The 26719-nt window shown below is 33.7% G+C and overlaps 1 protein-coding gene across 1 annotated transcript; it reads left to right on the top strand.

Annotated features, from left to right (window-relative positions):
* Window positions 1-1736: 1736 nt before the first annotated feature.
* Window positions 1737-25249, top strand: LOC134232463 (transmembrane GTPase fzo-1-like; the record flags this gene model as incomplete). Its single annotated transcript, XM_062714425.1, has 6 exons — window positions 1737-1754; window positions 4617-4731; window positions 8665-8779; window positions 8887-9055; window positions 9259-9377; window positions 25141-25249. Coding segments are annotated over exons 1-6 (645 nt in total), but the record flags the coding sequence as incomplete, so codon positions are not given.
* Window positions 25250-26719: the final 1470 nt, after the last annotated feature.

Genomic DNA, 26719 nt, shown 5'->3' with positions numbered 1-26719 from the left:
ATTATGCACAATGATCTATGCTCACATTTGTTATTATTTAGGAACAATTAAAACACTGTACTTTTCCCCCATTTTTTATAATGAGTCTGCTTTATTTATGATGCGTGAGCATTTCACTGCTGTCCGGAGGACCTAGAAGCTCCATATGAACATGTTTATTATATGATTGAATAATTTCCATCTCTCTGATTGGCTGAGATCCAACTATGTTAGAAAAATACTACGTTGTATTGACCTACACGTGACGTTCCAGGTCAATACAAGGATTTATTTCCTCTACATTGATCTAAAATAGATTGGGAAATTCCAAATTGATACAAATTGTTTCAATCTAAATAAAATTAGATGTTAGATCTGCTTGCATACTCCCTACACTAACATCTAACAACATCCCATAGAGGGTCACATTAGAGGTCAAATTCGGAACAACTCTAGACTTATTCCCTTCGATTGCGTCAACAAATATCCGATGATTTTGCCAGCGACAATTTCATTGGTTGATAGATATTGACCTCTGAAGTGCGTATCTAACATCTAATTTTAATTGGATTAAAATTGTTTTGGAAAGCTATTTAAATGACTATGATTTTTATTTTCATGTAAACAAAGCTAAAGCGAATATATATTTTAGGATGAGGGTGGTAAGAGAGGATGCCGGGACCTCCCTCCGACAACTGAACAACAATAATTTTTTTTTTTTACTTTTTGGCAGTCAGTTTTCCCTGATTATTGTGAATATTGTACTCCTCAGATGGCTAAATCATTGTATTGACCTCAAAACAGCAATAATTTGTATAATATTTAAGCATTATCGGGTAGTGTAGGTTCAGGTTGTTCATATCTTGACCCCTGGAGCAAGGGTTGAGCCATTATAGAGGATTAAATTTTTAAGAAAGATAACATAGATTTTTTTTTTAAAATCTTCTTTAGAGAGAAAAGATGAGATTGTTAATTTTTTTCTGGAGCATCCTTGGGAAATTATAGAGTCAAGTTCGTTCAAATAATGCACCTAAGAGTAGTACCACAATGGGTAATCACGTTTTTACAGAGGTATACATAGCAAAAATCGTTTTAACAAAAGACATGATTGACCATCAATAAAAAGAATCAAAAAGGTAATGTGCATTAAAATTATTGAAATTATGACCAATCGATAGAACAGGGAGTCATTTAAATGGTTCTCAGTTGTTCTAAGGAACTTAAAAGGCTGTGTCCTTAAAAAAATCATCTTATAAACAGCAAGGCCCTATTATCTTTTTATCTTTTATATCAATATAAAAGCATCCGTATAACGAATAATTTTAACTATAAAGGTGATAGTATTTTCTATAAGACAAATTTTTCAACCCGAAAAGTGCTGGAAGCAACTTCCCCAGGCCCAGTAATTATATGAAAATTTAACCTTCTTTTAATAAACGTCGTGAATTAACATTATACGCATTGAACTATGTAAATAAAGGGAAGAAAACAAACAGCGCACAACTTGCTCCCAGCACTTTTACATATCATAATTTATAGTTAAGCGGACATTGTAGAACTTGATAACCTGAATTGAAATAAAAAACATTTAAAGTTATCTCGTTTCCAAGCGCTGTTGGTACATGTGTAAGTCAAGGTTACAAATAGATAAGGCAGTTATATATAAATGTTTTATCTACCACTGTAGGACGTATTATATTTTAATAATACATGTTCAATTTACAGTCCCTCACCTGGATTATAGAAGCATAACAGAAATGCCGGGAAGTGGAAAAGTAAGACTTTACTATTTATTGCTATCCGTTTTTAGCTCTACTGGTCAGAGACCAGAAGAGCTTATGCGATAGTAAGGTGTCCGTCGTCCGTCCGTCTGTCTGTCTGTCCGTCTGTAAACAATTTTTCAAAACGCTACTCCTCCTACAGTTTTGGTCTGATTTCAATATAACTTGGCACACAAGTAGACTACACTAAGATACATAAAATAGTGCATCCGATTTTGATTTCGATGAACGGTGTTGCCATGGTTACTAAAAATAGAATTTTCTGTGAAATTCCTTTAAAACGCTACTCCTCCTACAGTTTTGATCTGATTTCAATATAACTTGGCACACAAGTAAACTACACAAAGATGCATAAAATAGTGCATCGGTTTTTGATCCAAATTAACGGTGTTGCCATGGTTACTATAAATAGAATTTTCTGTGAAATTCCTTTAAAACGCTACTCCTCCTATAGTTTTGATCTGATTTCAGTATAACTTGGCACACTAGTAGACTACACTAAGATACATGAAATAGTGCATCGGTTTTTGATTTCGATGAGCGGTGTTGCCATGGTTACTATAAATAGAATTTTCTGTGAAATTTCTTTAAAACGCTACTCCTCCTACAGTTTTGATCTGATTTCAATATAACTTGGCACACAAGTAGACTACACAAAGATACATGAAATAGTGCATTGGTTTTTGATTTTGGTGAACAGTGTTGCCATGGTTACTAAAAATAGAATTTTCTGTGAAATTCCTTTAAAATGCTACTCCTCCTACAATTTTGATCCGATTTCAATATAACTTGGCACACAAGTAGACTACATAAAGATACATAAAACAGAGCATCTGTTTTTTATTTCGATGAACGGTGTTGCCATGGTTACTAAAAATAGAATTTTCTGTGAATTTCCTTTTAAACGCTACTCCTCCTACAATTTTGATCTGATTTCAATATAACTTGGCACACAAGTAGACTACACAAAGATATATGAAATAGTGCATCGGTTTTTGATTTCGATGAACGGTGTTGCCATGGTTACTAAAAATAGAATTTTCTGTGAAATTCCTTTAAAATGCTACTCCTCCTACAGTTTTGATCTGATTTCAGTATAACTTGGCCCACAAGCAGACTACACTAAGATACATAGAATAGTGCAGCTGATTTTGATGAACGGTGTTGCCATAGTTACTAAAATTAGAAATGTCTATGAAATTCCTTTAAAACCCTACTCCTTCTACAGTTGTAGTCTGATGGCAATGTCTTCTTTCTCATCCTTTGTTATAAGTACAAACCAGTAGAGCTACAGTCTCGACAGAGGCTTCTGGTTGTCCGTCGGATTTTGTCGGTCGTCAACATTTGAACATTTTCAACTTCTCTGAAACTGTTTAACATTTTTCAAACAATTGACATTAAAATGTAGTATCTATGGGTGACGGGTAAAAACTTATGAATCTCGGGAGTCCCTGCCCCACTGGGACCTGAGGGGAGGAAGTTAATCACCAAAATAAACTAAATCTTTTCAAATCTTCTTCTTCACTCATGGACATTGTTGCATTATGACATACATTATAAATTTTACTAATGTTTGCTTTCATCAAATCACTATATAATTTCAGAAAAAAATTCTCCGTATCAGGATTAACCCTCATATTTTTTTTACTCTTTAAGTAGATGAGAAGAATCCTACTTTACTCAACACACTTTAGAAATATGATCGTGTAGTACAAAACTACCATCTATTCTGCATATTGCAGAACTTAGTTGTGAAGTTTTTTTAGGTCACCTAAGCCGAAGGCTCAAATGAGCTTTTCTGATCACATTCTGTCCGGCGTCCGTCTGTCTCTCCGTAAACTTTTCACATTTTCGGCTTCTGCTCAAAAACCTCGAGGCCAATTTCAATCAAACTTGCCACAAAGCATTCTTGGCCACGGTTGAAGGGGATTCAAATTTGTTCAAATGAAGGGCTACGCCCTTAATTGAAAATTAGTGAAAATTTGGTGGCATGTTTTAAAAATCTTCTTTTAAAGAACAACTGTGCCAGGAAAGATGAAACTTTTAAGGAAACACCACCAGGTAGTGTATGTTTAAGCTTGTTCAAATCATGACCCCTTGGTGTAGGGCGGGTCCACAATGGCCGATCAAAGTTAACATAGAAATATATAGGAAAACTTTTAAGAAATCCTCTCAAGTATAGCAAAGCCATAATTGATCATATCTATATGGAAGCATTCTCAGGTAGTGTAGATTCAAATTTGTTCAAATCAGTGACACCCGGGGGTCAAGCGGGGTCACATTGGACGATCAAAGTCTTACGTAAAAATGAATAGGAAAATTCTTTTAAAATCATTTCCAGAATAAAAAAGCCATAATTGATCATATTTATCTGGAAGCATCCTCAGGTAGTTTAGATTCAAGTTTATTCAAATCATAACAACCGGGGTAGGATGGGGTCACAATTCACGATTAAAGTTGTACACAGAAATATATAGGAAAATTCTTTAACAATCTTCTCCTCAAGAATAGCAAAGCCATAAATGATCATATTGATATGGAAGAATCCCCAGGTAGTTTTGATCCAAGTTTGTTCAAATCATGACATGCGGCGGTAGGGTGGGGCCACAATGGCCAATCAAAGTTTTACATAGACATATGTAGGAAAATTCTTTAAAAATCATCTCAAAAATAGAAAAGCCATGATTGGTCATGGGACTACTTTTGGAGTAAACTTTTCATTAATAAACTTCTATTTACTTTTTTTCTAGCCACAATGCTCAGTTATGCGATATGGCCCATTGGCGTCTTGTTCTTATTAAGCAAAGAACTGGTTCAAATAAAGCAGTTTATCATGAGCTTCTTTTTAAATTTCAGTCGAATATGAAATCCATTGATAACTCTCGCAAGTTTGCAGAAGGAAAAAGATGTGCTTTGGATATCATCAATAACGTTGGAAACCTTTTTCAAACTGTTGACAAAGCTATGCATGGTAAGAACTTTATCCATAGGTACCTTTTGATTAAGAATATTTTAAGGAATCACTGTCTAGTTAAAGTATGCCATGGCATCATCGATGGGTGAAAACGTTGAATAATTGCTTAACGGACGAAGCTCATTATACATAAATTTCCCCTACGTTTTTATCTATCAATGAAGTCGGTGGCATACTCTTAAATTTACTTTTACTATATGTTTTCGTGTTAATATTTTCACATTCTTTTCTGCAAACAGTCAACCTCTTTCGACAAATTTTGGTTCAAGGCATCTATGAGTGAAGTGGAACAAAAATTATGATTTTCATGGTCCCTGTCCGCCATCCGGGGTCTGAGGGGTGGGACCAAAACCACTAAAACTAGATATCTTTGAGATAGTGGCAATCTCAAACGGCCCCGCTTTTAGCAATGAACATGAAAATGTATTGTACTGAGAAGGGTTTATTTTAAGGTGTTTGAGATTAAAGGGGACAAAAAGTAAGTACTCCCGGAAAAATAATACAATTAAAAGTTTATGAAATGTATCCTCCATGAAAATTGTTGCATATCCTCTATCATAATATGGAAGGAAGATCACAGATGTTCCATATCCAGTCAATTTGTTTGAGGCTGAGTGGACTGAAGGGAAAGAAATTATGCAGCAAGACTATAAAATGGGAAGCTATTATTTCCTTGATCCTTGACCTGAAAAAAAAAATGCTCAAGGTCACTGCACAATCACTGGCCAAAGGCACTCTATGAGTGAAGTATGAGGAACACTGGTCAAATAGGATATAAAATATGCTCCGAACAAGGATTTTCACATGATTCTGCCATGACCTTGACCTTTTACCTAGAAACATGGTTCAAGGTCACTGCACACCCTTCATCCAAAGGCACTCTGTAAAGTATTCTCCAGATTAAGCCAAAGAAAGTTAAAATATGCTCCAGACAAAAATTTAAAAAGGAAGACTACTTTTGACCTTAACACTTGACCTTGAAAATTTGCTCAAGGTCACTGCACATCCATTATCCAAAGGCACTCTGTGGGTGAAGTACGAGCCACACTGGACAAATGGGAGAGAAGATCTGCTCCGAGAAAGGATTTTTCATATAATTCTTATAAGACCTTGACCTTTGACCTAGAAACATGGTTTTAGGTCAATGCACACCGGTTACTTAAAGGCACTCTGTGAGTGAAGTATGAGCCAGAAAGAGCCAAGGAGAGAAGATATGATCCGGACAAGTATTTTTCATAGTATGACCTTTTACCTAGAAACAAGGTTCAAGGTCACTGCACACAAGTTACCCAAAGGCTCACTGTGGGTGAAGTATGAGCCAGATTGGGCCAAGGAGAGAGAAGAGAGTGTATGTTTTTAATGTTATTCTGCTATGACCTTGACCTTTGACATAGAAACATGGTTCATGGTCACTGCACACCGGTTACCCAAAGGCACTATGTGAGTGGAGTATGAGCCATAGTTGGCCAATGAGAGAGGAGATATGCTCCTGACTAGCATTTTCATACAATTCTGCTATGACCTTGACCTTTGACCTAGATACATGGTTCAAGGTTACTGCATTCAGTTTACTAAAAGGCACTGTGAGTGAAGTATGAGCCAGATGAGGCCAAGGAGAGAGGAGATATGCTCCGGACAAGGATTTTTCATACAATTCTGCTACAGTCCCTGAAACGTTCTTCTATCCCACCTGAACGATGAACGAACGGAGAGCGAACGGTGAGTGAACGATGTGCGAACGCTGAACGCAACTTAGTGAACGTTGTGTGAACGGTGAGTGAACGCAGAACGCGAACGGAGCGCTGACGCGAGCGCAAAATGAACGGTGAACGATTTATTCGGAATGCCTTCGTTTCTTCCTTGCATTGAGATTATTTTATTATTCTATAATTCTAATTCCAGGCTCCGGGATCATGAAGCATCTTAAGCTTAAGTCAAAAAATGCCTTAGATGCTGAATTTTTTTAGAGGTCAAGCAGCCCAAAATGAAAATGCCTTCCGATTTTGTATCATCAGTCTGCTGTTGTATGCAAATTATGAGTTTCCTTAAACAAGATTTAAAGATTTTATAGATAATTGAAATTTTGACTTAAGTCTAAGTTAGTTTCATGATCCCGGGGCCAGGTGCTTTGATATACATAAAAAATAAATAAATAAAATAAATAAATAAATAGTACTTTTTTCTGTACATATATGTACCTATGTTTTAAATCGATATTTTTATAAGAAAATTGTAGCAAAATTTTATAACAAAAAAGTTAAATCTGGTGGTTAATTTATGGTTAATTTGTTGAACCCCCCCAGCTCCTTTAGAATTGGCAACACAGCTGAGACGCATCTTTACATACACTATTTAATCCTAGTTCCCTACTTCAAGTATTGCACCGTTTGCTTAACATTTGATCAGCCCTATCCCTGTCCATTGCTAAGAACGTTAATTAAAGTTTTAGCATGTTTCGCCATATCCTGCACACTACACGCACAATTTTAGAGCACAATACATGTATTCCAAGAAATATATTTAAAGTTTTACTGTTTGAATGGATTCGTTGAAAACACATCCACCACATGCTCTACATGTCTGTACAGCCACAAACTACCCTTCCTTTCGAATTATGTACAACACACGTATAGACATTAAAAAAGACCGTCCTTGAATGCATTCCAGTCTGTTACTACTTGATACATAGATGCGAAAATCAACTTCACTGATAAATCTTAGAATGGTGCATGTTAATAGAAAGGTTTGTTTAAGTTACATTGCCTGAAATAATTGTCTAGAAAAAAAATAATTTTAGTTTATATGGATATATAGAACGTACCATATTATGTAAGTAGTACATTGTAAATCAATTTTATGTGATTTCTTTTATTGAATAACTCACTTACAGTTTGAGATTTAAAACTTTATCAAAATCCCATCTGAGTTTTAAATCATGTACCGGGTACGTATGAATATTCAATCACTATATTGCATGTACATAATAAATAATATACTGGTTCTATAATTAAGTAATTGCGCCATAGAGGCAGCAATTATAAGCTACGAGGTACCAAATTAATGTGTGTCGACATGATTTAAATAAACTACAATGTATAAAGAAGAGCATGATAAGAACTGCTCTTATCTTTTAACTGTGGAACATCCTTAAACCTTACTTATTATCTTCTATTATTAGAAATGCCCCTAACGCAGCATTACACTAAAATAGCAGAAAGAGAATCAGGGATTTCCAGTTGCATATTTTTAGAAAAACAAGTGGAGTTATCTTACTTGCTTATAGTGGTGCTGGATCCAGAACGGAAGTAGATTTACGCTGACAGAAAGCGCTGTGCGCCGCGCTTAAAAATGTATCTGATACATTTTTTTCACTAGCTGGTCCCATAGGACCTACCAGATCAAATGCTGCTCGGCCAGAAGAAACTTGCTTATATTCGGTCTACTATCTTAGTCACTAAGTGTCCTCCCAGAATATTGTCGTGCGCGATTGTTATCACCTTTCGTATAAGAGTTTCAGGAATAAGAAGTTGTTTGAATGTCCGAATGAGCTTATGTCCATCCCCCCGTTCGTCTTTCACAGTCTAAAAACTCCTCTAACATTTTACACAGTAGCCTAATTATTTTTGGGGGGGGGGGGGAGATGAAAGATAGTGTCATGTAGATATGCAGTAAGGTTTTATGAATTTTTATTTTCACCCTGGGGGTCAAATGAAGTTCAAAAATGCCTTTTTATGCAAAAAAAACCCCTGAATTATAGAACTCGTCTTATATTTTTCATAGAACCTTAATAAGTTTTTGGCCTAATGCATTTTGAGTGCTCCGTGGACCATATGTTTCTTTGTTGTTGACTCATCGACTATTAGAATTTTTCGCAATACATTTTGGACTTTGACCATTTTAAAAATTATTAAAATAATTGTTTGTTAACAGAAGCTCGAGATGATGACAAGACTATTTTTGAAACGTACAAGAAAACGAAGAACTGGTTTAAAGAATGTAAAAGATTTTATAAAAATGAGAAGCTAAAGGTGGCTATTTTTGGGAGGTAAGCAAGTCTTTTCAATGACTGTTTTGTGTGTAACATGATAATGTTATCCGTGTATGTTCCATGTTTAAATTGTACTAGTCATAAATAATAAGAATATTTTACAGCACTTCAAGTGGTAAGAGCACAACAGTAAATGCTATCCTTCACAAAACACTTTTACCCTCGGGAATGGGACATGTAACCAATTGTATTTATAAAATCGAGGGTTCTGATGATGGAAAAAGAGAAGAAATTACTTTCAAAATCGATGAAGGCGAAGAGGAAGATATATCGGTAATATAACGGAAATTTACAAAGTCAAATCTTATCACCACGCACTCAAAGGAGTAAAAGGCTACCAGAACAAAAGTCAATTTTCTTTACTGTAAAGCGTCTGCTGATGACAAAAAATCTTTAAAATGCAGTCAGTGCATGAATTTGTTTTCCTCATATTCACTGAAATACAATGTTTTGAAATAAAGCTGACCTTTTTTCAGAAATTAAAGGAATATCTGGACCATGAGCAAGGAGGGGATTTGTCTTTAGACCGTGTTGTTTACATCACCTGTCCAAAACTCGAATATTCTGCATTGAAAGATGTTATTATACTAGACTGGTTCGTATATTTTAAACATAAAAGTAGCAACCATGGGTCATCAAAATATTATCGACCTAATCGATTCAACAACTTACATAAATGAAAAAAAAATGGGTTTCAGATATTATTTAATAATTTCGCTTGAAAAGCAGGAGGGTATATAGTAATACATGTAAGGATGTCCGTCTGGCTGTTCGTCCGTCCGTCTAAATGCTTTGGGGTACTCATCTCTTATCCGCAACTCGTATCATTCTACTGAATAAAATTTGATGAAAGTTTCACGGAATCTTTATTATGTCACCCTTAACGAATCGGGGGCACATATTGCGATTGTACGCATGCTTTTGTTCTCCAGGTTGTTTCTCGGAGATGGCTTGGAAAATATTCCTGAAACTTTCCTCAAAGGACTACCACTGGTTGTAGTTTTGTTGTGTGGTCAAAATGGCTACCATTGCCTTAGAGACGTTCGAAAAGTGACGAGCTTTGTCCGCGAGTGTTCTCTCTGGTCCCTTGAACATAATATTGGTCATGGAACTTTTTTTAGTGATAAGTGATTGTAATTGTGCGATTTGCATTTAAAATGATCAAATAATTGATTATTGCCATGGAAACCAGGGGAAAGTGAAAATTCTTTAACTTTGATTTGTACTGAAAGGACTGATACGAAATGATGGTTGTCCAAACTTAGCTAATGGGTATTGTTTTAGAGATACAAACAAAAAATTCAAGTCTTGTTCAGTTCGGGGCAACATGCGCTATTGCTTGCAATAGCAGACTTTCTAGTTACATTTGCCATTGCGAACCTCCTATTTTACTTTTAGATCCGAAACATATTTCGGGGTTCCCATAGCAAGACTTGGACACTGCCATTTTATATATTTAGGGGAGAAAAGGGGGTATCATTTAGCCAGCTCATTGCTCTTAGTACCTCTATTTTTCTATGTATATCTACACAAAGGTAGATAAAAACAGATGTAAGTATTTATTTCTCGTTTTTATTTACATAAAAAGTTTTATTATGTAAGTATAGATGTTGCTTGACGAACGTAATGAAAGAGTTTGTTGGATATGTGTCATTGCGTAAAAAGATTCGTAGTTAAGTGTTGAAACATATTTCATCAAAACTCGCATCTGAATAAAAGAATCTTTACACTTTGGATAAGACAGGTTACTATATGTTCAACAATCGTTTGCGATTTTTAGCATTTAGTAACATTTGATTCTACGACATTTGATGTTAAAGGGACGTGGACACAGTTTCAACTGTTTTTTGAAAACAATTTTAATTTTAACAAATCCTATCTAAAGCATCATGTAATGATCAACATAAATGTGATCATCATTTATGCTTACCGAAGGAGATACAGTACTTAAATATCTTCATAATGTAAACAAGGCCTTTTTTGTTTATATATAGAAAATATACTAATCACTAAAAATTGTCTCATCGTATTTAGAAAGAAAGATATGGAGATAACAAACAGTATTCAATATAAAAGTCCATAAAACTATGAATTAGGAGCAGGAAAAAACTACAGATCTCCAAAACATCAAAGGTGGGGTCAATTTTTCATTGAGTAAAATTTAAAAAAAAGATGTTGGATCAGGTGCTATGGAGGAGTGAGCATCCCCTGTCGACTGGTCACATCGCCGTGTGCTTCTTGTCATGAACAGGAATTACCTGAAAAATCCGTTTATTCGTACTGTAATAATGGACCAACAATTAGTATGAAAAACGTCAGTCAGCAAAATTAAGTAATGATAAGTTGGTTTTGCTGACAAGGTCATTGTATCGACCATAGAACTTACGAAATGATGATTTTAAACGAGGCTGCTGATATTCTTGCTCCATCAACTTGTTTGTCAATAGTTTACCTCATGTTACATATTATTTATTATAAATAATATGTAACATGAGGTAAACTATTGAAAAATTTTACATGAAGAGCATGCTCTTTCGTATCGAAACAAGTGAGATATATAAACTCCGTGTGCAGGTGATATAGGTACATAATTGCATAAGTAAGGGAAGTTGACAATAGAAAAGTAATCACGTTTATAATAAAGCTTGGTAAAAAGATTATCATTATTGTCTTTTTCAAGTAAAATACCCAAGTATGATTGATTGTTTGTATTTTGATTGAACGTCCCTCGAGGATTTTACACCTATATTGAAAAGCCATCACTTGCCGGTGCAGAGCTGCAAATCTTCTCCTGTAGTCGGCACTCAGTGCCATTGAGCAGGGAGGGGTCTTTTTCGTGCCAGCTCCTACTGTGGGACCTCTGTTTATACGGTCCCATTCGTAGGACCGGTCTCGACGTCCCACAATGGGAATTGAACTGCGATGTAAGGATTCACTCCTTACTTCGCGACTCTAGAGCAGATGCTCGGACCAATGCGCCACGCGGGCGACCATCCAAGTACGAAACAGATATTTAATATATACGTTTCATATATTAATTCGTCTTCTCCACTCGGCGAGCAGGGTGTTGACACTGTTTCTAGAAATAAACGAAAACAGGGCCATGCATGCCACATAATGGTTGTGTAGATAGATTAGCGTAGAAGACAATGTCATTAATCACTTTTTAATTGCATTTCCTCTGAAATTGTAAATGAGTAAGTTTCTGAGGAGTGGTTTAAGGTATCAAATGTATAACAAGCATTGTTGAAGAATGAAATTTTACTTTATATTTCCTTATCTTTAGTGTTTGGAGGCTTTAATTCCAAAGTTACATAAAGTTTTGTCCAGACATATCTGAAAAAAGTAGAATTTTCAAATCATACCTCACTGTCGGAAACAGTGAAGGGTGTGTTATACCAGAAGAGGAATTCTGTGAAATAAACTCATTTTCAGACTGTAATTTTACTTTAGATGAACAAAAATAACATAGACGCTTCATAATAAAAGATTTTTTTCAAAAGTTACAATTAACTAGTAAAATTTCCAGATTAAAATACGTTACTCAATGTTAAGTGTGTATTTCTTATAAAAACAATTAATTCTAATTTTTTTAATTAAAAAAAGAAAAGAGTGGGCTAAAAATTACTTCGATAGAAAATGACTTAAATCAATGTTGTACAAAAATAAAATACATAAAATATTTTTACCAGGATATTTTGGAATAGTTAAGCATTTATTACCCCTTACCCCAATTTAAGTATCCGTTTGCTGATACACAAATATAACTTTTCATTCTCAACACTATTAGTATGATTATGCCATACTTATATATTGATAAGTGTATAAAACAACATAAATAAATAAGCCTTATGACATTTTTAACAATGTCCTTGTCCTTTTAACCTTGAAAAAAAACCCCAATGTATTTATACACTTTAACGTACAAGAACAATTCTGGGAGATAAAAAAAAATGTACATGTAATCTTGTTCTTTAGTTTAAAAGTATGGTATTTTTTCCTCATATGTACAGAGAATTACAAAAAATCATGAAAATGAAATCAATTTAATATAAATATTTATTATGATACCCCCCACCCATCTATTTTTTTCTCTATGAAATAAATACCTAGATTAAAAAACCAAAATGTGTTTCCCTATTTTTTTTTTATTTTTTTTAAATAATAGTAGAAATTATTTAGTCCTAAAAGTTTTGTTCTTTTTTTTTAAATTTTATTTTATTAATTTCCTCTCTGTTACGGGTATTTTAAATACCTTTAATTTAGAACCAGGAAGATTTTTTTTTTTATTTTGGAAAAACAACCTTAGTATACAGTCATGTAGTTATACAACAAAAAAACATCTGTTATGTCCAGAAAATATTTTTATTTCATCAGAGAAAACTCAGGGAATTTTTTTTATGCAAACGAATGGCAATGTACATGTACCGATCTATAGCTGTAACCGCGGTCTAGATCTTAACATGATTATAGCGAATTAACATGATGATAGATGCACACTTCCATGTGTTTTTTTCTACTGAAAAACGAACTAGAAATAACGAAAATCTGTTAAAATATTACATAGTTTAAAGAAATAAAAAAAAATTACCTCATTTTCTCTACACATCGAAAGATGTGCTATTTTAAAATATAAATAAAGGTAACATGGAAAAACCCAAGTATGTATTTTACTTTGAAAAGATTGTTTATGCAGCAATTTGTCTCACAAAACTACTATATCATGGTTTTCTATCAATCTAACATTTGTTCTTTCCTCTGTTAAGTATATTTCTCTCATCTGATGGCATGAATAATGCCAGCGTCTATCAAGCCGTGTTGACGAAGAGCCATGCTTGTTTACGACGGTCGATAACTCTTAGACAGAAACAGTGTTACGACATCGGCAAACGCCGTCATTTTTACCGGAAGTGCCCTGTTTTTCATCTAAATCCTTAATCACCCCTACTAATGTTATTGTTATTTAAATTTACATCACGTGGTTTTTCTTGAACTAGTCAAAGGTCATTAGGTTCGCAGTAAAGGAGAACGTTCATACCTATAGTCTGTTTTCTGTATATAACCCAGATCTTGTCAAACCAGTTACGAGCAATTCCTTTATACAGTTAAAGATACACATCAAATGTTAACAAGCTTATCGTCATCATGGTTCAGGAACATTTAATACTTAGGGTTCCATATCCAATACATCCATCCGGGGAGGGGGGGGGGGGGCTTGGAGTTATTTGGATTTCAGAGCTAGTGCTATAAGTATATATCAAATTAATATTAAATGATACAAAAATATTTTTTAATGAATATTGAATTACAAACAATCTAAATGACTTAGAAACTCAGATCCTGGATCTCTAAACATGTCAAGTTGGTTAGACATGCAGGAAATTAACCCCCTCCACCCGAAACAAACACAATTTATTCTCTTTTTTCCAACTTCATTTTATTTGGAAAGGAGGGATGAGACCCATCCATCTTGCTTCTCAATATTTTTTTTCTCCCATTTTCATACTTCTTTATTTTCAACCCTACCTCTAGGATTTAATAAATATTCCAGAGCACTAAGGATATTTTTATTGAAGGCATGGATGGTTCCAGGAATTCTTTGTCCACATGAGTGGTGGGGGTGGGGGTGTTAAATACCAACACCCTTAGTCAGAATCATAAAACCATAAAAATGGGGGGGGGGGTTAAAAAAAACATGTATGAAAACACACACACACAAATCTAATTTCCTAGTCATACCTAGAATGATTTAGCAAACTTCAAAACCTAACCCTTTTAAATCTAGCTAACTGTTACAAGTAGGTGTCACTTGATCATGATCTTACATATACTTAGTATATCCCTGTCCCCAATGTCAAGTTTGGCTAAAAATGTTCACATTTCTTCACATTGTGCCTTTTTCCTAGACCCAAAAGCATTTAAATAAATATGTAGAATATATACAAGTACATGTAAGCTCTTAGTACAACCAGTTCCTTTTAACTGAGATCATACTTGAGAAAAGATCCAACAAGATGTTTTCTAAATATAAGTTTCACCATAATAAATATATTTCTATATTTTAATCTCACTCTGTGAAATATTTTGAACCCCTAGCTGTATTGGCAAAACACTTCTGGCCACAGCTCCAATGAACAAGGTTCAATATATAATCATGATATAAAAATACTTTTTAATATTAGCACAGTTTATTTCAACATCATTAATACTAGTAAGAAAAGCAGATACTGGACACAATGAGGACATTTCTAAAACATATAAAATAAAATTTACAGATTTATCTCTTTGATTTTTGTAAAACTGTCATGCATAATATATATATCATTCAGATTTTTTTTTACATTGTGAACAAGGGAAATGACTCTTTTGGGAAGATCATTTATTTGTACAGATTTTCATGTACATGTATATATTTTTTTAAAATAGCCATTTCATTTGTGAAATATAGATGTACATGTATTAAACCCATTTACTCTGCTTGAATTAAAATCAGCAGAGTTCAAAACAAGACCTTTCACATGTTCCAAAACTAAATTTATTACATAGAATGCAGAACAAATCTAAGGTTAAGGGAGATAGTTCAATAAAAAGCAATATAAGCTGCAATTTAAACTTCATAAAACCTTGAAATTTGAAATTTTATGTTAAAACATTTTTGGTGTAAAATTGCAGGTCATTACTACAGTATTTCAATGACAGTAAAAGAAAAGATTATAATCTCTATTATCCATACATGTATTTACATTAGAAAGTCTTTTTAGGAAATTCTGATTGAAAAAAAAATTACATCTTTTATCCTTAAAAAAAAAATTGATTCCTACATAATATCATTACATTTGACATAAACATTGCAAGCTTTATACAGTTTTAAAATAAGCCATTATACTTACATACAACAAAATACTTAGTATTCATTGTCAACCACTTCTAAAATTGGATCAGTATCATTTCAACCAGAGACTAAAATCATTCAAAATTGATCACCATTATTTTGGGCTAATTGCATTTGCTTCTGCTAGCCTCTGTTTCATTCAGCAACTGTTCTTTTTTTTCTGTGTAAAAAAATACAAGGTCCCAACTCCAATCTTAATGCAGTGCTGATATTCTGTCATCTTTTATAAATGCATGATCTGGATTCGAAAAAAAAATCAAACATCAATTCAAAGATTATACATGTACATACTGCAGATTCCTTATTTTTTATGAGTACTTATTATTGAAAAATAACTCTTAAAAACATTATATCGCAAGAATATATATTTGTGAATGGGCGGTTGATAAGGAGAATGTGCATGGGTTTCAGTACCATAAAAATAAAAGTGAAACATTTTATTTTGCAAGTGATGCTACATGCAAAATTGCAATGATAAATTCCTTGCATTTAACAAGGAGTTTACAGCATATCACATCAGTCTGTTGTTGTATACATAAAACTTTGTAACTTTTAAAATAAACAAGCAATACATTGTGTAAAATGTACTCAGATTTATAATTGACTGCTAGCTATAGCCTATATGGACCATGATGCTCCTCTGAGACATGTCAATTGAAAATAAAATACAACCATATTTTCTTTAAACATGTTAAAAATGACATTTTACGCATGAAAAGTGTGACTAATTTTTAGGTGAAGTTCATTCAAAAAAGAAGTCTCAATATTAAGTCAGATTATATTTCTGTGTTAAAAAAAATAAGAAGCCAATGTCAAATCAGTATATAGGGGTGGATACATGAATATTTTGTGAATTAGTTTGTGCCATTTCTTGTCAGGAATTCCAGAAATTTAATTCAAAAACACTCATATATCCACTCCTATAAATGTGCAGATCTGAATCTGCAAAAATAACTGAAAAGTTTTGCATGAATATGAGATTGTCATTGTGTCATTTCTTGTAACCATTCTCCTGAAATTATTTTACCTTCAATTGGTTTGGGCCAAATATGAATGTACCTAACAAGAATCAGTTTTCAAAAGTACAATGTACATGTATTTGTAAGTTCTGGATATTAGGAGGAGTTAAAATTTGTTAATAGTAATAGCAAATGCATCATTTTCTTGAAAATTCTTGAAATTTCTTGAAGAAAATCACTGATCTCAATCAAACCCTAAATCTTTGAAAAGCCATCCTCCCATTTGAGATACAAATTCCAACATCCAATTTAAAAATACTGAACATCCTCTCCAATGTGACATTTACATTTTCATACGTTCATTTTTGAATTTAATAAATAAGAAAAAAGTGAAGCAATTCTGCAAATTTATGTATCATTTCATACAATCAGCCTCTTAAAAAGATTTTAAAATTTCTTAATGGACAAAGGGCATACTTTAAATACATATAAGATAATGACGGCATGTGTTGAACTTTTCTTAATATAATATGCAATATCATACCAAATTTTTGCATGCATGTTCAAAATCAACAATATTACCTTGATAACCCTGTCCAACATGTTCCATTTCAATGGTTCCTTTTCCTCATCCTTCAAGAGTTTTAAGAAGTTTCAATATCCACCTCCACAAAGGTTCTAAACCAGCATCTTTGTCAAAAACACCTATAAATAGAGTCAAATATTAAGGCATTTGAAATAGTGTGTATTGTAATGTTAATTTCCAATCTTTGATGTCAAGGAAGTTTAAAGAAGGTCATGTGTAAGAAATTTATCAATGAATATTGTCTTCAGTACTGAATTTTGTATTTTTCTGAATTAAAAAGCCATGAAGTTACAGAAAGGACGTACATGCAGCTAAAAAATACATTTGTGTTTTGAGAATTTTGAGATGTACATTAGATACACCAGTTCATTATATTTTACATTTTAAACAGTGAAATACTGTAATTCATTCATAATGATATTCTTTCACAGTGTGAAAGGTTATCAAAATGATATCCTTTCACAGTGTAACAAATACCATGCAGAAGTGCGAGAAAACTCTCAATTTTCCTTCCCATTACAAGGAATGTTGTAAAAAATATTCCTTGGCCTGTTATAAAATGGAGAACAAGTTAATAAACCATTCTGACAGAGATAAAGACTGCAAACATTCCTCAAATATGCTAATTGCTGAAATTTATCTTTACAATGTTTTTCACTTTAAGCTGACGTCTTAAACGCTCAACTATGATGTCATGTAGCGTATGACTACATTACAAAAAGACGTAGACAAAGGGAATTCGAAAATCAAAGAAAATGTAATAAACAGCAAATTCAATGTTTATGGAATTTATTTCACTCATGAGACAAAATATCCTGTCCCACTCATGAAATAATTTACATATTCAACTACAAAACATTGAATATCCTCAATATACATGTGTACACTTAACTGTACTAAACAAGAGGCCCATGGGCCACATCGCTCACCTGAGTAGCTTTGACCATGCTGTTCTTTATCAAATTCCTCCACTGTAATACATATTGTGACCCAACCCTACCACATGGGTCATAATTTGGAAAATTTAAAATCTACACTACCCACGGATGCTTCCACATAAATTTCAGTTTTTCTGGGCCAGACAACTGGTGATAAAAGAAACTCACTTGAGTTTTTTGCCCAGGTGAGCTAAAATCTTTATCTCTTTTGTCGCCCTACCTTTTGGGGCTTTGTACTCAATCCTCCAGGGCAATGATAACAATTAAATCTATATATGCTACATTTTTACATGTCAAGACAGCATTCATGTCTGGACTATCCTTAGGAAGGAGGCATTGCATTTTCTTTAAACATTTTCTTATAACCTTTATTCCCTTGTTCAAGAATACTTTGTGCCAAGTTGGTTGAAAGAAGGATATGGAAATAACGAACAGTATTCAATCTCAACGTCCATTAAACAATATACAAAATAAGAGCAGAGCAAACATGGACCTCCGAAACATCAGAGGTGGGATCAGGTGCCATGGTGGAGTGAGCATCCCCTGTCGACCGGTCACACCAGTGACTTGAAAGTGGCCCAGTGGAGAATGTGAAAGTTTATATACAAAGATGACAACAAGGGCAACAATATTCACAACAGACAAATTTTAATCAGAAATTCCCTTGAGCCTCTGGCCCTAGGGACTTACACCTTTGACAAATCCTGCTTTGCGTGTATTTTGAAATTGCCTCTGTACATGTTTTTATGTCTCAGTGGACAGTTTCTTGAAGTTCTTGAACAGATTTTCTTATTTGTTTGTGATCCTGACATCATCCTGTAGATGATAGATTGTCCAAATCCCTGTAACACTACCGTGTTTCAATATATTAGGGGTATGATGGGCGACTGGCAGACAGAATCAGAATATTGATGTGAAATAACATTCCTGTAGAGACCTGAAAGTTAAGGCTCAGTGATAAAAGTTAATCAATATGAAGGCAAAAGTTGTACAATATTGCATAAATGATAAAACCATTTAAGTAATATCTTACAGTGATCAAGATCTAGTAATTACTGTCCTTTTGTTGCTAGCTAGTTCTATGGAGATCAAATTAAACTTACTTTTCCCTCTTCTTTATGCAGAAAATGAAGAATTTTCATGGAAAAATTTGAAATCAATCATGTCAAATGTAACCATAATCATGATGATACCTTAATTTATTCAGTTTAATATCATTTTAAAGCAGATTGAAGAAGAAAATGAAAAATAAAGTTTTCTGAGAGACATACGGTTCAACATGTTCAATGGCAATATCGATTTATTTCTTGGTATGAGACAGAGAGGAAAACTCCAACACTTACACCTGCATGATTTTCTTCATTTTTCATTGAACTGAATGCAGTTTAAAATATATATATTACTGAGTTTACCTAAAAATTATATCTCAATACACCTTTAATTACCAAGCTACACTATAATTGTAACAGGATCATTAACAGACTCAATTTATACCTCAAATTTTAGAATTCTGTAGGAACTTTTCATTTAAAAACTAAATTTTGACTTTTATAAAATGTGTGAACTAGCATAAAAATATCATTTAAATTACTAGACAAATAGCTAGCTTGTATATAAATTTGCATAAGAAAAGTCACATGTAAGATGCCAAAAGTAAATTTATTTGGTGTAGATGTTATTCATCATTATCAAAGGTTAAATCTTAATAATTTGTCTCTGAGTGAACTTGTCCAACAAGTATATTGCTATAAAATAACTTTTAATACCCAATTTAAGCAAAGTTTACAAAACAAATTTTGCAAAATTAAATTGTACGTGTATTGGAACAGGATTTGAACATGTTAAATGAGTAATCAGTTGGCCTAATATTGTGCTATTCAGTGCTTTGCAAAAGATTATTTTTCCTCTTATTTATTAAATGTTCGTGATGATAACTACAAGCACATACATTTATTAATCACAAAAATTATAAAGCAGGTACACAGATTCAGGTGGGGAGGTGGGGGTTTTGACACTAGCTCCCTCTAAAACACACACAAAAAATTTTTTAGATATGATGGGTATAGTTTTCATTGCTGTACACTCGACGTACACTGACAAAGTAAAATCAGAGTCAATTCTGTGTCAAAATAAGGTTATCTAATTGTTGAGGGATCTATTTGTGCCAGCACCTACTGTGACAATTAACATGATTAAAGAACCTAAGTTTATACATGCAGTCTCATCTGAAGGACCGTCTCCAAATCCCACAGTGGGATTCGAACATGTGATGTAAGGATTGACTTCTTCCTTCGCGACTCTAGAGCAGACACTCTAACCACTGCGTCAAGCATGGATTTGAGGCGAAAAAATGCAATGAAGCTACCCCTGGAAAAATAAATGACACCTAAAAACTAAAACTATGCCTGAAGCAGAATTATGCCTACTTGAAAGTCCTTATTATCATATTATACTACTATCATGACTATGTGACTTAAAATGCTGTAAAGCCAAGAAAAGCAATTGAAAGTTGATTTACATACATGTATTGTAAATAATATTGATTTACAATTGATTTACAATATGTAAATGCTGACTGATGTTTTTCATACAAATTCTTAACCCATTATTTATACATTGAATTGACGACGGATTTTTCCGTAATCATGACAAGGAGCACAGGGCGGGTGCGACCAGTCGGCAGGGGATGCTCACTCCACCATGGCACCTGATCCAACCTCTGATGTTTCGGAGGTCTGTATTTGCTCTGCTCCTATTTTGTATTGTTTTATGGACTTTGATATTGAATCTGTTCGTTATCTCCATATCCTATGTTTAAGATGACGATAAATTAGCCTTTTGCATCATGTCTGTGAGAGATATTTTATTCGATAATGATCAATCATTTTAGTCAGGCCAAAGTTTTTTTTTCTCTTGGTTTACGATTCCGCCGACCCTATTTTTCCCTATTTACGAAAATAAAAATAATGTGTCTGGCTCGAAATTTTCTTGACCAAACCAAAATTTACAACACATCTTAATCATTAACACAAACTCTCACAGACATTAAATGAACTCTACAAATACAGATTGTCAAACCACATTGCCAATGACCAATGGATCGAATACTCCGTCGGAACTCCTCTAGATTTTACACTTCCGGGTATGAAAAAGTCCATCGTTACAAGTTATACACAACAAGACGCAAAACAGCTGGACAGCTATCGATGTCATGCCAAAGATGTTGGAGAAGATTTTAGATCTTTATTATTGTCAAATAATTAATTCATGCTGTGAATACAGACATATTTTTACTGATAAATTGTGAAGTTATTAGCTTTCTAAGAAGTTACACTTCGATAAATATAAGTATAGCTGTTCAATCAGCATGCAGGTGTGCATCAAAACTTTTATAGTCCAATCCTCACTTTGCAAAAGTTGTTTCCCTTAGCGGGGTCAACCAAAAGGTCAAAAGGGAAAGAAACGTCAATTCTCTACTTTATGCTATCAAATATTTGGGCGTGCTGTAATAAATCCATTGTGTTAAATTTTTTTTCTTTCAATTTGTGGGTAGCCCCATCTTGGGGCAATCAGTACACAAAAGGCAGAGCTTTTTAAAAGTCAAATGACGAAGTTACAAACCTGAAAACTGCAAAGGCTACTGTGTGGATTGTATGGGTTTATCCCCTAAGATGGCGGCCAAGGGACATAACTTTTGCAAAGTGTGGATTGGTCTAACGGAATTTTATATTGAAAACAAGTTTAAAGAGAAATTAACAAAATTATGACTATGCCTGGATTGCCAAAAGCCTGGAAATCTAATGAGAAGAGAAATTTTAGAAGTTTAAGATTGTACTACTATATTAGAAATGAAAAAAAAATGTTTGATAAACAATTAATCTGACAATAAGAAACTTGTACAGTTTAGTAGTAGTAGTAGTAGTAAATTTTATTTAATGTCAATGCTGTTTTATTACTTTTTCTAGATATTTATATACCTTGTAATTTGGGGGAAATATCTTTTAAGATTCTTTTTATCTTTTTTAATCATTTTAAATATAATGTTTATATAGAAAATTTTTTGAAATGTAATAATTTTATAACGATTAAAGTGTGCCACATATACGCACCAAGAAGTCTCCTTAAATTTCAAAACTTCTCCTTAAATTTCTTTAAGGGAGAAGTGAAGTCTCCTTAATCGAGTGGGTCTAGGTCGGTCCCTGGACACAATATCTAAAGGTAAAGGTTTGTTGTGAAAGCAATCACTTTCGGAGTTTCAAAAAAAATTTCGTAAGTGGAAAGGCTGACCAGAGAATAGCCAATTTGCTTAATTTTACCCATATTTGTCCCAGTGCAATATGTGTCTATTATGGAAACTCAGACTTGTAAGTCGGAGGAATGAAAACCATCAACAGTAACAGAGCCTGTTACTCCCATTTCTGTTCTTGAGTAACTTGACGTGTGATTCATTTTTTCTTGACTTAAAACCGAATTTAAAACCGAATGATAAGAATAAATAATAATTAAAAGTTAAAAAATCTTGTGTGTTTATTATTTTTATTTGAATACATTTCAATGCTACTCGAGAAAAAAATATGTCAAGGTTCCAAATTATTTTTATTTTTATTTTTCGACCACCCAATGCATATTTTTGTGTCAAAAAATCGTAAACCAAAAAAAATAAAAACTTTGGCCTCATTAACATCTAAAATATTATAAAAATATACTAAGAGAAATTATTAAAGCAATTATACATGTATTTCTTTGCATAAGGGACACTGACACACACCATCATGACTGTGAGATAATTAAGTTTATAAGAATTTAACAGACTTTTTGAAATACTTTTATCACTCCTGGCATGATAATGAATCAATTAAATTACTTACTAGTACCATTCATGTTCAGTACTTAGTACTTTACAGTAAGTGTCTGTATGTCATCTAAGATTGTGATCAAGGAAATTTAAATAATTTTCAAGTAATATTTGGTGGTGGTATTTTTTCTATAAAAATAATGTAAGGGGGCGCTTTGACTAAAATCCGGGGATGCTTTGACTAAAATTAGGGGACACTTTGACCAGGACGTTTTTATTAGGGGGCAGGTGGACTGGCTCTCGCTGCACTCCCTCCCCCCTTTTGATTTGCAAAATAAGAGAGAGAAAGAAATACCCAAATTTCTACAGTGTATTTTGTTCTTACTATAGAAAATGTTCATTGAAAGGCTAATGTTGTGATATAAAAAGAAATTTGGTTGTGATAACAAAATGAAACCCTACTTCTTTACATAGTAGAATTTACAGGTTCAAAGATTTATTTTTCACTTTTCACTTTTTCAAAAAATTTAAGGTAATCTATAGATACAAGTATTTTTTTCAAAGGTTGATCAACCTATACCATTTTTAAAAACCACACTCCAACCTGTATCCTACTGAGTTATTTAACTACATCTACATGTTTAAGTAAAACGTAATTTACAATGTATTTAAACTCTTTCCTTCTTCACCCCCCCCCCCCCCCTCGCCCTTAAAAAATTTCTAGATCCACGCCTGAATAATAATCACCAGGTGATCACTTGAGGGTTGTTTACATTGTCATTTACCATTTCTAATCTTTTGAATGTCACGTTCATTCTATATTCATTTAATTAAGCACTTCTTCACACGTTTATTACATGTAATGATGTATATTGCATGTAAGTAACTGAGAAATTGTGTATCTGCTATTGTAAGAAGTAAAACAGACTATAACATTTTCTGCACATTGAATCATTTTCACTTCTTTTAATACTGGGGTAAAATATTTCACAACACCAAGAACAACATAAATAATTTAGTATATTAATTCAAAAACATTGACAAGCCCTATATATTTTTATAACACCAAAAGATTTTTATTTTTCCACCCACGTGGAGGCATGTAAACAAAGGACGATAACTCTAAATGCACCTGATTTAATGTTTCTCGTTTCATGTGTTTGAGGTGATAGAATTCGAGAAATAAGGACTAATTGAATCAAATTTTATGTGCAAAAAAGTTCAATTGAATGAAGGCAAATAAAATGAGCTTTACTTACATTAAATGCATAAATCCCAAAACACACATATACTTCCTGTCTAAATCTTACAGGAACTGGTGCAGATCTCGCACGGTCTCGAGGCTGGTCTCGTTAGAGGTCAAATTGACCACTCGGATGTTACGCTACACTTAACAGCGATAAAGAATATCATCCGAACACATTAGTAGGGGTGTTAATGAGTGTATCCAGAGTTAGATACCATAAAAGCTATTTTTAGCATATAGGTCACAGTCAGTGTCCCACAATCATTGTCCTTGATTTCATTTGAAAGCACTTGATAAGTGGAATATGCATACCAAATAGAAAGTCTCAAATATAATATTTCCTAGGGTTCAAAAGTTCGAAAAAGCTATTTTTAGCATATAGGTTACAGTCAAGGTCACAAGGTCATTGGCCTTGTTGGCATTCTAAAAAACATAATAAGTGGATTATGCATACCAAATATGAAGTATCTATCTCCTATGGTTCAAAATTGATGGCAAAAGTTCGAAAAATAGTTTTTGAGCATATAGGTTACAGTCAAGGTCACAAGGTCATTGACCTTTTTGACATTCGAAAGAACTTACCCAGTGGAGTATTCATACCAAATATGAAGTCTCTGTCTCCTATGATTCAAAAGTAATGGCAAAAGTTCGAAAAAGCTAATTTTAGCATATAGGTCACAAGGTCATTGACCTTGGTGTCAGTCGAAAGTGCATAATTATTTGAGCATGCATACATGTACCAAATATAAAGTCTCTTCCTCTCTCGGTTCAAAAGTTATGGCGAAGGTAAAAGTTGACAACAGGACAAAAACAATATACGCCCCGAATAAAATTCGGGTGCAAGTGAATGTCATAAAAATAAATGTACTTGGCGCCTATGATAACAATATATGAAAAACAAAGATATATCAATTTCTTTGGAAAGTATTCTTCTTTTCTTAGTCCAGGATTGAGTAGATCAAGGGAGCATGACAGATTGATTTCTGACCATTGTAAAGACGCAGATGTCTTCGTTCACGTGGTAGATGCAAAATCGACAATTCGTACAACGGTAAAATATTTTCCATGTCTAATGAAATTTAATTGAAGTTATTGAAATGATTTTTTAACACTTTTTTTGCAATTGATAATGTTTTAAATTTTATACATTATTTTCAACGCTTTTTTAGCTCACCTGAGTTGAAGGCTCAAGTGAGCTTTTCTGATCACATTTTATCTGTTGTCCGTCCGCCTGTAAACTGCTCACATTTCCGACTTCTTCTTAAGAACCACTGGGCCAGTTTTTACCAAACTTGATACAAAGCATCCTTAGGTAAAGGGAAATTTGAATTATTAAAATCAAGGCCAGGTCCTTCCTCTCAGAAGGGGAGATAATCAAGAAAAGACAAAAATAGGGTGGGGTCATTTGACATCTTCTTCTCAAGAACCACTGGGTCATAAAAGCTGAAAACTATGTGGAAGCATCCTGGCGTAGTGTAAATACTAAATTGTTCAAATTATGACCCCCGGGATTTAGGTGGTGCCACAATAGGGAATCAAAGTTTTACATAGAAATATATTGAAATGATTCTTTGAAAATCTTCTTCTCAGGACCCACTGGGCCAGAAAAGCTTAAACGTATGTGGAATCATCTTGCGGTAGTGTAGATACTAAATTGTTCAAATCATGACCCTCGGGGTTGGGCGGCGCCATAATAGGGATTCAAAGTTTTCCATAGAAATACATAGGAAAAATATTCTTCTCAAGACCCACTGGGCCAGAAAAGCTGAAACTTATGTAGAAATATCCTGGAGTAGTGTAGATTCTATATTGTTCAAATCATGAACCCCCCCCCCCCCCGGGTTGGGGTAGGGGGTGCGCGAGGGACACACTAGGGAAAGTTTTAAATAGAAATATATAGGAAAAAAAATACTTTAAAAATCTTCTCAAGAACTGATTGGCCAGAAAAGTTGAAACTTATGTGGAAGCATCCTAGGTTAGTGTAGATTATAAATTGTTCAAATCATTGACCCCTAGGGTTTGACGGAGCCACAATGGGGACTCAAAGGTTTACATAGAAATATAAAGGGAAAAAATTACAGATCTTCTCACGAACCTTTGGGTCAGAAAAGCTGAAATTTATGTGGAAGCATCATTGGGTAGTGTAGATCTGAAATTGTCCAAATTATGACCCCAGGGATATGATGGGGTCACAATGAGATACAAGGGGAAAATCTCGTTAAGAATAGCATGGTTAGAGCTTCTCAGGTGAGCGATGTGGCCCATTGTTTTTAAAATGTCCTCGTTAATTTTTTTTTCCATTTTTCTGTTGAGACCAATGGCTGGTGGTGCAAATGTACTGTTGGAACCAAAACCACTATGCCACAAGTTAATGCATTCTATTAAAATCTTTTCTCATAGAAATAAAGGAGTCAAACTGGTGGCATTGAGATTATAATGAAAATGCATAAAATCTATGAAAATTTTCTCTGTTTCTAGGTATTAAATAAAATATCTTAAGTATATATAGTTCTGTTAAGCA

The sequence above is a fragment of the Saccostrea cucullata genome, unplaced genomic scaffold (assembly GCF_032062105.1).
Source record: "Saccostrea cucullata isolate Sc308-1 unplaced genomic scaffold, CSIRO_AGI_Scuc_v1 ctg9363, whole genome shotgun sequence".
In the NCBI taxonomy this organism is placed as follows: Eukaryota; Metazoa; Mollusca; class Bivalvia; order Ostreida; family Ostreidae; genus Saccostrea; species Saccostrea cuccullata.
Note: the sequence above shows the minus strand (reverse complement) of the source record. Positions and strands in the feature narration are given on the sequence as shown.